We start from the raw sequence: 11,847 nt of genomic DNA, 5'->3' as shown, positions 1-11,847 counted from the left end.
AGTGTTTCTTGTATAGAATATAGTCAATGTTTGTAAAGATTTTAGTCAAGCAGTATGTAAGAAATGTTAAGTCCTTTGTACTGGAAACTTGCATTCTCCCAGTAAGGTCGTATATTGTACTACGTTGCAAGCCCCTGGAGCAATTTTTTTATTAGTGCTTTTGTGAACAAGAAACAATTAACAAGTGGCTCTATCCCATCCCCCCCCCCCCCCCTTTCCCCGTCGCGATATAACCTTGAACGGTTGAAAACAACGTTATACACCACATAAAGAAAGAAAGAAAGGCTTTTCAATTTTTGTGTGTCAAAGTTTTGGAACCTGTTTAACTTTAACCCATGTGAAAGGCTTGGCAGATCTGCCACGGTGCATACGATCATCTACACGAGAAGGATGGTATCTTTACAAAATACAGGACGTCCTACTTCGTGTAACAATATAGTCGTATGCATTAGCATTGCAGACAATGACTGTTTTGATTGCGGTTCAGATAAATACCGGCATAGTGTCCCATGCCTTTTGAAGAAGGCGAACCGCGAGCGGTGGTAGGAAGTTACAGCCACATTATTTTGATCTCCCAAGCCTTGCATTCACTGATCTATCTTGCAATCTAGACCCGGGGCCCGTCGGCGCCCCTCAATAATAGGAGCCTGTGTTCAGTGCATACCTAACTTCAGCCCACAAGGCAGCATTCCCGAGCAGTGCCGCACCCCCCCCCCCCCCCCCCCTCCTCCTCGCTCCCAACACCCTCACCTTCCGATTATGACATTGATAGTATTTGTCACATATATATCCCACCTCCACTGTTACCCCTCCCTCCTGCGGTTTGAGGGCAGTTGGTAAGAAGCGTTTCCCAATGGCACGCTCAAATATTTCCTGTGTGACAATGCGCTCTTGACCTCTTTCCTCTCCGCAAGGGTCCGGCTGTTGACATTAGGGACTATCAAAGGCAGGTCGTAGTAGGCCCATTACGAGTCGCTGGGCGCCACAGAAGCGTGCAGTGTTTTTACTCATTCAACAGTGCACTTGTGGCACTATGCAGTGGCTGGATGCCTGACTAACACTTTCTGTGTTCTTTGATTCATACATATTGTTGACTTCGGCCAAGCCCATGCTGCTTTTGTTCCCTGCCACCTCCACACCCCTGGCCTTTGAAGTCACAGTACAGGACAATATTTCATAATTTTTCGGTCACAGGTTTAGTTTATAATACTCCCTGTATCAGTTATGTTATGAAAAAGATCTTATTCAAATTAAATTGAATTTTATTATGAGCTGAAATATCACAGGTTCAGTTTCCATTTCAGGTGGAATCTCATTTCTGTTGAAATAATGGTTTGCCTTCTCCAACCCCACACCACTCTAACACCATTCAGCACCCCTACTTCTAAATAAATGTGCAGACTGTACACATGTCTTTGAGTTACTGCACAGGCCGACCGTTGTAAAAGAAAAATACTACCATAGACGTACATATCTCTCCGGGTCAGGAAGGACTAAATGCAATTTTTAACATTTGTTTGTTGTTGGTGGGTATTTTTTTTTCAATGTGGAAAATACCTCTAAGGCTGTTCAGTCGTGTCCACATAGATGACATCTGGGGTTTCCAATATCGATGTCTTGCTTGGTTCTTGGTGTATCAGTGGTAGGATGTCTAGGGGTTCATTGGGTTTACATGGTTTGAAATAGGCCTCTTCTACATCATTGATTTTTTTGTTTCGTCTTTGTTGTTTTTCGACTTACTAATTATCTTTAAAACAAGGAAATGCATGTCTTTTCCTGCCTGACAGCGCTGTGAGATGCTGAGATCCCGCAAAGATTAGTACTAATTATACTGTCCATATATTTTGACATATATTGCAATTTTGAACATTTGTATAGATTCGTGTGCTGAAGCATTATCGGAGTCTTGATGGTTTAGAATGGCTGCTTCTTTCGTGTTTCAGGCGACGAGAAAGGTGTCCAAGTGTGGCTACCTGTTCGTCTCACCAAATTTTGACTTCAGCAACCCACTGGACAGATCACGGGTGAGAATTGTATTTGTTTTTGCCGTTCTCTCTCTCTCTCTCTCTCTCTCTCTCTCTCTCTCTCTCTCTCTCTCTCTCTCTCTCTCTCTCTCTCTCTCTCTCTCTCTCTCTCTCTCTCTCTCTCTCTCTCTCTCTCTCTCTCTCTCTCTCTTCTATCTCTTCTATTGTTATTTTTTTAAGAAGACAAATCCCTCGGCGACGAAATAGCTTTGCAAAACGTCCCTTCGAAGTAAAAGTCACGTTCGAATTCCTCAGGAATAGCTCAACGGGGACAGAGAGCTCTTTGGTCGCTTCACGGCTAGTTCAATGCATTCCTATAATCTCGCCGGTTTTCCGCCTGGTATTTAAAGAAACTGATTCGTGAAGGCCGATATGAAGTAGTCAATATGCATTTTTTTTAGTTCTAAATGCGACCATGGTGCTTCTCAGTGCCACACGTCATTGCGTTCCTGTCACCTTTCCAGGTTTCCTGTTGATTTAGAAACTGAATTGATTCATATAGGAAGTAGTTTGTACGAATTGATAAATTCAATTCTGACTTTGGCTATGGTTCTTCTATCACTGCCCTGCATGTACATTGTATAACGTAGTGTCAGTTGTGGTTCTCATCATTCACGGTAACCGTGGACCACCGAGGTACCTGACCGCAACACGGTGGCCTAGTGGTAAGGCGTCCGCCCAGTGAGCGGCAGGTCGTGGGTTCGAACCCCGGCCGGTGTCACGATTTCATCTTTCGCCTGTGTACATATTTCCCCCTCGACATATACTCAAGACTGAAATGTTGTTTCCTGGTAAAATTAAGAAGTGAAATTATTTATGGACGAAAAGCATGTCAGTTTCTTGCATGTGGAGAAAATTGGTGGTACAATTTAATAGATTTCACCACCAAAATCGAATTCTTCGAAAACGTGTACTGAGTGGTTACGTCCCTTGAGTAAGAAGGAAAACATTTTAGGATGAATCAAATTTCTAAGTTAAATAAAACAAATTGGTTGGACAAATTTGGCCCCATGAATGTAAGGTACACAAGGTCGCTCATCAGTAGTATCGAAGGGTGTTTTTTTTTTGTTCAGTGTAGAGTTTATACTAGATCAACGAGGCCGAGAAGCGAAATATCAACACGGCGAAAGATGAAAACGTCACACCGGGTCATACCTAAGACTTTAAAATTGGCAATCTAGTGGTTGCTCCGCCTGGCGTCTGGCATTATGGGGTTAGTGCTAGGACTGGTTGGTCTGGTGTCAGAATAATGTGACTGGGTGAGACATGAAGCCTGTGCTGCGACTTCTGTCTTGTGTGTGGCGCACGTTAAATGTCAAAGCAGCACCGCCCTGATATGGCCCTTCGTGGTCGGCTGGGCGTTAAGCAAACAAACAAACAAACCGAGGTACCTCTTTGGCTACTACAGACATTCAGTCTTGCATGTTCAGTCGAATTCCGTGTATGGTTACATAGGGTCAAAGGGTTTCAAACTCTGGAACCATAAAGCCCTTGCCTGCTGCCAGTCTGTAGCCAGATATGTGTCTGGGAAATTCCACACAGCTCTCTTTGTACGCAGCGGCTCCACGTTTTTAAATGCCCCGTCCCGCTGGTTCCTCGTTGGAGTAGTTCGCTCGTTCATTTATGAATGGCCCGTTTTTATTGAGGCCCGAGTGCTTTGACTTTCTGACCTCTCTCTGTGTGACTGACTGTATTTCCAGCAGCGCCGATTCGCTTTTGATTACGCTTTATGCATGTACCTACGTTACGGAGCGGCGGGCGTTACCGACTCTCAGTTACTGAGGTCATAGCTGACACACCAACGTACAGGTCCAATCCCAAATGAGTTCTACGCCTAAAGTTGCCGCGCGAGTTTTGATAGGGGTTTAGGTGGGGTGGTCAAGTCTTTTGGATCGACCAAGGCGGCAGGGCGATTACATTCGAGTCATTGTTATGTTGACATTTTATTGTGGAACTGTATCATGACATGAAATAGAATAGGGTTTTGGCTGTAGGTATGAGGAGAATTCAGCGGCTGGTGAGAAGAAAAGAAAATAGAAAAAAACCGCAATGTATAGCAGAATAAAGTAATGAGAATGAGAGAGAGAGAGAGAAGATAATTGGTTTACATTTCCCCCCAATGACATAATGAAGTCGCTTGCTGTGCACTTACTTCTATAAGAGGCAAACGCCCTGTCCAGATATGGTGCCAGCCGAGGGTTATCAGTTTCATTCATAAACTGATATCGAGTGGTTGGCAATTCACACCATGTATGAAAGCGAAGCAACTGACATCACCACAGGCGCAGTCACAGCACGCGCCAAAAGGAGGTGTGGCTTAGCTGGCCGTTTGTGCAGTAACCATGTCGGTATCAATTAAGCTCCACCGCCGCTTAGGTCCCAGTGTGTTATTTTGACCTGCCATGCTGCAGGTCAAGAACTTTCCGACCCAAGCAGACTATCAAGTTTCCAAACGCTGACAACTCCGAAGACTCTAGAGAGAATTTCTCTGAGACAGGTTTGATGTACAGATTTCCCTGTGTCACTGCTCAAACCAGGCCCGTTTTTATATTTAGTCAAGTTTTGACTAAATATTTTAACATCGAGGGGGAATCGAAACGAGGGTCGTGGTGTATGTGCGTGTGTCTGTGTGTCTGTGTGTCTGTGTGTCTACAGGTGTGTGTGTGTGTGTGTAGAGCGATTCAGACTAAACTACTGGACCGATCTTTATGAAATTTGACATGAGAGTTCCTGGGTATGAAACCCCCGAACGTTTTTTTCATTTTTTTGATAAATGTCTTTGATAACGTCATATCCGACTTTTCGTGAAAGTTGAGGCGGCACTGTCACGCCCTCATTTTTCAACCAAATTGGTTGAAATTTTGGTCAAGTAATCTTCGACGAAGCCCGGACTTCGGTATTGCATTTCAGCTTGGTGGCTTAAAAATTAATTAATGACTTTGGTCATTAAAAATCTGAACATTGTAAAAAAAATATATATATTTGTTATAAAACAATATCTTATTCTCCATCATTGTCTGATTCCCAAAACATATAAATATGTTATTATGAGTTATTTCTAATATGCTGACTGTTAGCAAATGATAACAAGACATGTCGAGAAAAAAGATATCAAGCATGAGCCTTTTAGGCGAATGCTGATATCGTTTGTGAGACATGTCTGTTATCATTTGCTAACAGTCAGCATATTAGAAATAACGGTTTTATTACCGTTTAATTCGACCAAAAGAAATTTCGAAGCAACCCCGCGAATTAGACAGAACAGCCGCAATGGGAACTTGAGCGCTTCTACCTGATTATGCCTGTCAGTCAAAGAATTCTCGTGACCTGAGTCAACCAATCAGAGTAACACACCTGACGTGATGAATATTCACAGGTCAAATGCCTTTGACACACAACAATCTCACAAGATAAACCATGTTGAACATGCGTTTCGGTTGCTTCGCTTTTTCTCGTTGAACAGAGAGCGACAGATTTAGAACCGACTCCAGACGGACGGGAAATGACGTAAAGATACATTTGATGTAAAGCGAGTGGCGCAATTTCACTTGATTTTTCCGAACTTTGATCATTTAGATTTCAAGTGAGCGGTCGGCATTGCACACTCAGACGATGGGCGGTGCCTTGCTGTTCCGTTACGCACCCACCGACAAAACTCGCTTTTCGGTATTTTTTTAGATAAAGAGAGTATTACCTGACAGCATTTGAAGTGTCATTCTTTAGAATAAATCACGCTGATATTGTTGAATTACATTTTTACTTTGTCTTGTTAATTTTTAGCGTGATAAACAAAAAGGGTCCCTGCCTGAACGTTATAACATTTAGAGGGTCACCTAGAATCCGTCCTGATTGGTCAAAAAGTCATATGGGGCACTGAATTAGTAATAAATTTGGATTACAAACCAGCTCTGAAAATTAAAAATATGAAAATTATGATTAAAATTAATTTTCCGAAATCAATTTAAAAACACTTTCATCTTATTCCCTGTCGGTTCCTGATTCCAAAAACATATAGATATGATATGTTTGGATTAAAAACACGCTCAGAAAGTTAAAACGAAGAGAGGTACAGAAAAGCGTGCTATCCTTCTCAGCGCAACTACTAAACCGCTCTTTGTCATATCCGGCTTTTCGTAAAAGTTGAGGCGGCACTGTCACGCTCTCATTTTTAAACCAAATTGGTTGAAATTTTGGTCAAGTAATCTTCGACGACGCCCGGACTTTGGTATTGCATTTCAGCTTGGAGGCTTACAAATTAATTAATGAGTTTGCTCATTAAAGTTGTCATTAAAATCGATTTTTCGCAAACAGATTTAAAATTGATTGCATCGTATTCTTCATGATATTCTGAATCTAAAAATACATACATATGTCATGTTTACTCTTAAAATGTGATCACAATTAACGAAAATAGATTAATTAGTCTTACGATTAAAATTTAAGAAATCGATCCAAAAATGATTTCATCTTATTCTTTATCGTTTCCTGATTCCAAAAACATATAGATATGATAGGTTGTATTCAAAACAAGCTCAGAAAGTTAACAAGAATACAGAAAAGCGCGCTTTCCTGCTTAGCACAATACACTACCGCGCTATTCTGGCGTGTGCATATCACTGCGTTTTGCACGTGGGAGGTGAGCGGTTGAAAACGACATTAAACACCAAATAAAGAAAGAAAGATTATTTTACACCCATTGTGTAAGAAAAACATTGAATACATTGACCTTTTTCACGACAGACAGATAACTACAGCCTTTACTTGTATATAGATTGATGTTTTTCCTTTTTATATTCCTTTTAAAATTGATAAATATTTTTAAACCCTTCTCGGAACAGCTTTCGCAATTCATGTCCACCCACAGGCGCCGGACTATTCTGAATAACAGCGACTGCTCAAAGACCAACAGCAGACAATGATGAACTCGAACTGCCTGGAATCTGTGTTGCCTGTATCATTGCAACTCGCCTGCATGATCACATTTCTGTATTTGTCATGTAAATTCTTACAACCCCGGATAGAAAAACAAAAACAAAAACAGAAAATGACGTCACACCTTAAAAAAAAACCATGGCTTTAATTTAAATGTAGCAGCATTAACACTAAATGTTTGTTATAATGCAGTAAAACTATTACATATCTGATTATTCTTGTTCACCTATTTCGTCTCTTCTACCCACAGAGATATATAGAATATTCTATATCTCTGTGCCAAGTCAAGTCAAGTGCGCGTATTGTATGTGCCTCTTGTTTTATGGACTGGGCAAAGGATCTGCGCCTTCGGCTCTCAGAGTCAAGTTTCCATAGGCCGAGGGAAGTGTTTAATTAGCCGTATCGAGCACACGCATATCGTGCATTCCGAACGCGTGTACTGGAGTGACTGACAGGAGCTCAAGTTCTCCCTCCCTTAAAAATAAGGGAGTCTGCCGCGATCGCGCCTGAACTGGTATAGCATACCAATTTACGTCGTTCCTGACGCCATATCGGGATACGGCTCGGCGCATTTTTTTAAAATTTATTTTTTAATCGCCTAATGAGGTGTTCTTCTTTGCTAGAAGAGCTGTGCAGTTTGTGCCAAGCATGCCAGATGATCATTATTTTTAACTTAGAAAGCTTGTACTTTTTTGGTGTTGTTTCGATTTTACCTTTTTGACTTTTAATTCAGTTAGTCCAGAAATTGTTAATTGCTAAGTGGAAATACTGACTCTCAGTCGTTTATTTCTTAACACTTTCAAATCATTTCTCCAATATTGGATGCAAGAGATTCATTTCAAATAAAGGGATAGTTAAAGGCTGACATAGTCCTATTCAATTAGTTTAATTACTTCCAGGGCTTTTCCCAACGTTGCGGGGATGTATACTAAATTAAGCTTCCTGCAAAGTTTTAGGTTTGAAGTCCTTACCAATTACGAGAAATAATTAATTCTTTATTGCATTGTTTAGCAACAGTTCTCCAGGACTTGGGCTATTTTTAGACCGTTGACGTCACTTCGTGACGTTTCGTAAACCAAAGATGGCGTTTGAGACTGTTCCGTTTACATTCGACATTATCAACACCACTTTGCAATACTGAAATAATTTTTTCTGTGTTCGAAAGCTACAGCCAATCGTTATTATATCCCCTTTGGTACAGTTGTATAACATTATTGGCACATGTAAACAATATGAATTAATTAATGAACGCTACGAGTATGGCAGCCTTTAACTCATTTGATGGATGGAAACGCATCAAGTTGCCACCAGTACTTTCAGAAACCCCCCATTTTTGTGCTCTCTGAGCTTCGAATGTGCACAGCGCGAAAAATATCGCATTCACGCACTTATTTTTGTTTCCTTGATTAGTGATTATTTCATCCACTGAATACATGTTTTATTCCATGTACTTCAGGCGCAAAGGGGTAGATCAACAATATTTTTGAGTGGAGTATGGGACGCACGTGTATGACCGTACACAAGAATGACGGATGAAAGTGCCCGTGTAGATCAGAGAGCATGGGGTAAAGGGTGAGAGTTGGTGACCTTTTCTCACTGTTGACGTGTGGTTGTCAGACTTGAGGCCAGAATGACAGAAACGCTTTTGGGTCAGGTTGCAAACGATTAGATCACAGCGAAAGTGACACGCTTTAAACACGGGTAGATTACAGCCATTAGAGCAGCAGGCGCGGAATTGTGATGCACCTGAACAATTCTGCACATGGTAGGCAAACAGAAAGCTGGAAATGAAATCAAAGATAGTTGGATCCTATTTCTTGTGAACTTGGCGAAGCAGCCACACCTAGTCGAAGCATCCATCTGTAGTTATCTGCTCAAGTTGTTGCTGACGTTCTCTCTCTCTCTCTCTCTCTCTCTCTCTCTCTCTCTCTCTCTCTCTCTCTCTCTCTCTCTCTCTCTTCCCTTCCCCCTCACCCGCCCTTCTCAGTGAATACCTACAAGGTTAACTTTTTACCCAAGCAAAGTCTATAAGGCAAATCTGACTGATTCCAATTGGGCAGAAAGTCAAGGGACATGAGGGAATAATTATGCAGACGTATATATAGATACGAAAGTTACCTTTCAACAGTGTCGGCATGCCTGGATTAATGAGACATTATACATCTTTTATGACAGAAAACTGTCAGTATTGGACAAGTTCTCATTCATCTCAGTTGATAGGGAGGGAGTCTAAATGCAGGGCACAGAAAGCTCTACCGTTCAACGGTGTTGATATACTTAGATCAATGATAGAGTATCTCTCTTTTTGACAATAAACTGTCAGAAGACGAGTTTTTATCATATTTATTGTCATTTTCTGTTGCAGAGATGGCAGAGGCGATTTTTCAGGCTCTTTGATGATGGAGAATTTACGTATTCTGTGGACGATCATGTGAGTTTCTGCTGTTTTATCAGCAAATTGTTCGACAGTAAGCCAATGGACTCATAATTATCTTTTGTGTCTTATTATGTCAGTTTGTGTTAATTTTATCCAGGGGGTAGAGTAAATAACACCAAGAGAAAATGTTTTGATTCTTTTTGATTTGAAAACAAAGAGATTTATTACTATTTTTTGTTGGTTCTTGTTGTTGATTTCAGTGTCATTATTGTCTTGTTTTTATATGGATCTGTTGACCTTTTTTTGTGTTGCTACGGGTCAAAGAGGGGAGTCCTAAAAAGGGGAAGAAGAAGGGGGTTGTACGGGATTCAGTACACTAAAAGTATTCTTTTTAATGATACAGCTATCACCATCCTCCGGGAGTCAAGTCGGACACTTCTATTTTGAGCAACGTCAAGAGATGCGTTCTTGTCAGTCCCAGGTTCATACCGGTACAATGTATACATTTATGAATAAGAGCTGCATTCAGAAAGTCCTTGCTGTTAGCTATGCTCACGAACATCATCGTGTGGTATCAGGCTGCACGATCATGTGAATGACATTGTGTAGATTGTAAGTGACGTTTTAATGATGTGGTCAGGTGGACACGGTGCCCCAGGGCTCGGTGGATATGAACAGGTGCACGGACATTCTGCACGCCGAGGTCATCACCACACACCCCAACTCCATCGCCGTCGTCACACCGGAAAAGACAGAGTACTTCAAGGCAGACTCCAAAGAAGAAATACAGTGGTAAGTGTCGGGATTAGAACTGGAGAGAATTGAATTCAATTCAACTTTATTTTTCGAGGGTGACAGAATAAGCAATGCAATCATGCTTTTTTTTCACCCGGCCCTCGCCCATTTAGGATTAACTCATTAACACGAACAAAAACTGAGAGAGAGAGAGAGAGAGAGAGAGAGAGAGAGAGAGAGAGAGAGAGAGAGAGAGAGAGAGAGAGAGAGAGAGAGATCATTTCGTAGAGAGAGAGAGAGAGAGATCATTTCGTGTTTCTCCCTGCTCTCTTGCGAGCCCTGACAGCGTATCTGAGGAATATAAATTGTACTGCTGCGCCAATCTCAGTGGAATATCTTTGGTGAAATAGTACAGTCTGAGCGGCCCTCTCAGTCTCCCTCATACCCCATCCCTACCCTCTCAAAACATGCGTTGGATCGAGAGCATCGAGGGAGTAAACACATCTAACAGGCAGGAGAACAGACGAGCTCGACGAGCAAAAAACCCAGAAGCAAACGACTTTACAACTCCTACCTACGAAAGCTTTGTCGACGTTTCAACGTGTAACACACACACACACGCATGCAAAATGTCATCAGCGCACGGACACTCTGAAATATCTGCAAATTGAAAAAATGATGAGGCAGAGACGTGAAAAAAAGGAAAAAAAAGATGCGCTGCAAGCGAAGATTAAGCAACCCCAAAACTCATCAGAAGCACAGTTTACAAATGTAGGGTCAAGGGGGAATTAAGCAAGACGGTACATCACACGACATACGTTGCCCCCAGGATGTAAAGATTGTATGGGTCTAACGTGGTAGATGCTTCTTTATCTACACTATTTATCAAATAATTATGCCAGCAGGGGAACTCTGACAAAAAAAAGGAAAAAACCCATTTGGATGGACGTTGAGATTGTAGCCACAGGGCACTTTTAATCATGTTTCATTAGAGACCAAGAACGGTAGCCGCTTGGAGCCTTACGGGTTTTTTGTTTGTTTTTGTTTTGTTTTTTAATCCCGGAGCCAAGGAAGAGACTTTTATTCTTCTTCTTCTTCAGTCTCTTTTATTGGTGCGTTTTTTTTCTTCTCCTTTTTTTCCTGGCACTGATTCGGTGTAGTTGGTTTTTTTCTGCACCTGTTGGTTCGCTCAGAAATCTCGCAGCACTCTTTTGCCCGCTGGTCATATTTTACGAGATGATAACCAGTTTTTTCCCGTAGGGTTGTGTTTGGAGAGCTGTCTTAGGGAGGCCGAGAGAAGACAGTAGAACAAGTATACTACAGTATGATAAATATGCCAGGTAAAGGTTGGCCCGAGGTAGGGGGGTACTGTAGGTTTGCGTTCCTTCGCTGTTTGATCGCACGCGACGAATGACGGATGACTGATTGCTGTCTTGCTTCATTGTTTATTCATTGTTTGGCGGTGATTGCACGCTGCCTCGTGGTCGTTTTATGTGCTGCTAAAAAAAAGGAGCTGTGGTGTGTCGAGTGTATAAGGGCTACACCTGCGTCTTTTTATATCGCCTGTGGTGATGAAATGTGACCTGCAAGATGTTTGTGTGTTTTGTGTATTGTTAGTGCAGTGGGTGTTTGTGTGTTTAACTCTTGACACAAAAATAAGTTTTTTTCGCGTTGTTAAATTTGTTTCCCATTTTGTTTTCTTCTCTGTTCGTGTGGGCTGGATTGTGGTTAATTTCTGCACTACTTTGCTAGGATAAACCACAATCATACTCTCTCCTT

General features: G+C 41.6%; 2 protein-coding genes across 2 annotated transcripts in view; both read left to right on the top strand.

Annotated features, from left to right (window-relative positions):
• LOC138959494 (rootletin-like) overlaps positions 1 to 11,847 on the top strand; it is a gene marked incomplete in the record, with an annotated part of 66,167 nt that overhangs the window by 4,797 nt on the left and 49,523 nt on the right. Inside the window, 3 exon segments of the mRNA XM_070331011.1 lie at positions 1,944 to 2,024; positions 9,322 to 9,387; positions 9,974 to 10,125. Coding sequence (XP_070187112.1) covers positions 1,944 to 2,024; positions 9,322 to 9,387; positions 9,974 to 10,125 — 299 coding nt within the window.
• Positions 1 to 11,847, top strand: part of LOC138959507 (ankyrin repeat domain-containing protein 54-like) — a 96,039-nt gene that overhangs the window by 69,686 nt on the left and 14,506 nt on the right. The gene's annotated exons all lie outside the window — the stretch shown is intronic.

This window comes from Littorina saxatilis, linkage group LG2 (assembly GCF_037325665.1).
Source record: "Littorina saxatilis isolate snail1 linkage group LG2, US_GU_Lsax_2.0, whole genome shotgun sequence".
Lineage (NCBI taxonomy): Eukaryota > Metazoa > Mollusca > Gastropoda > Littorinimorpha > Littorinidae > Littorina > Littorina saxatilis.
This window is presented reverse-complemented; position numbering and strand designations above follow the sequence as displayed.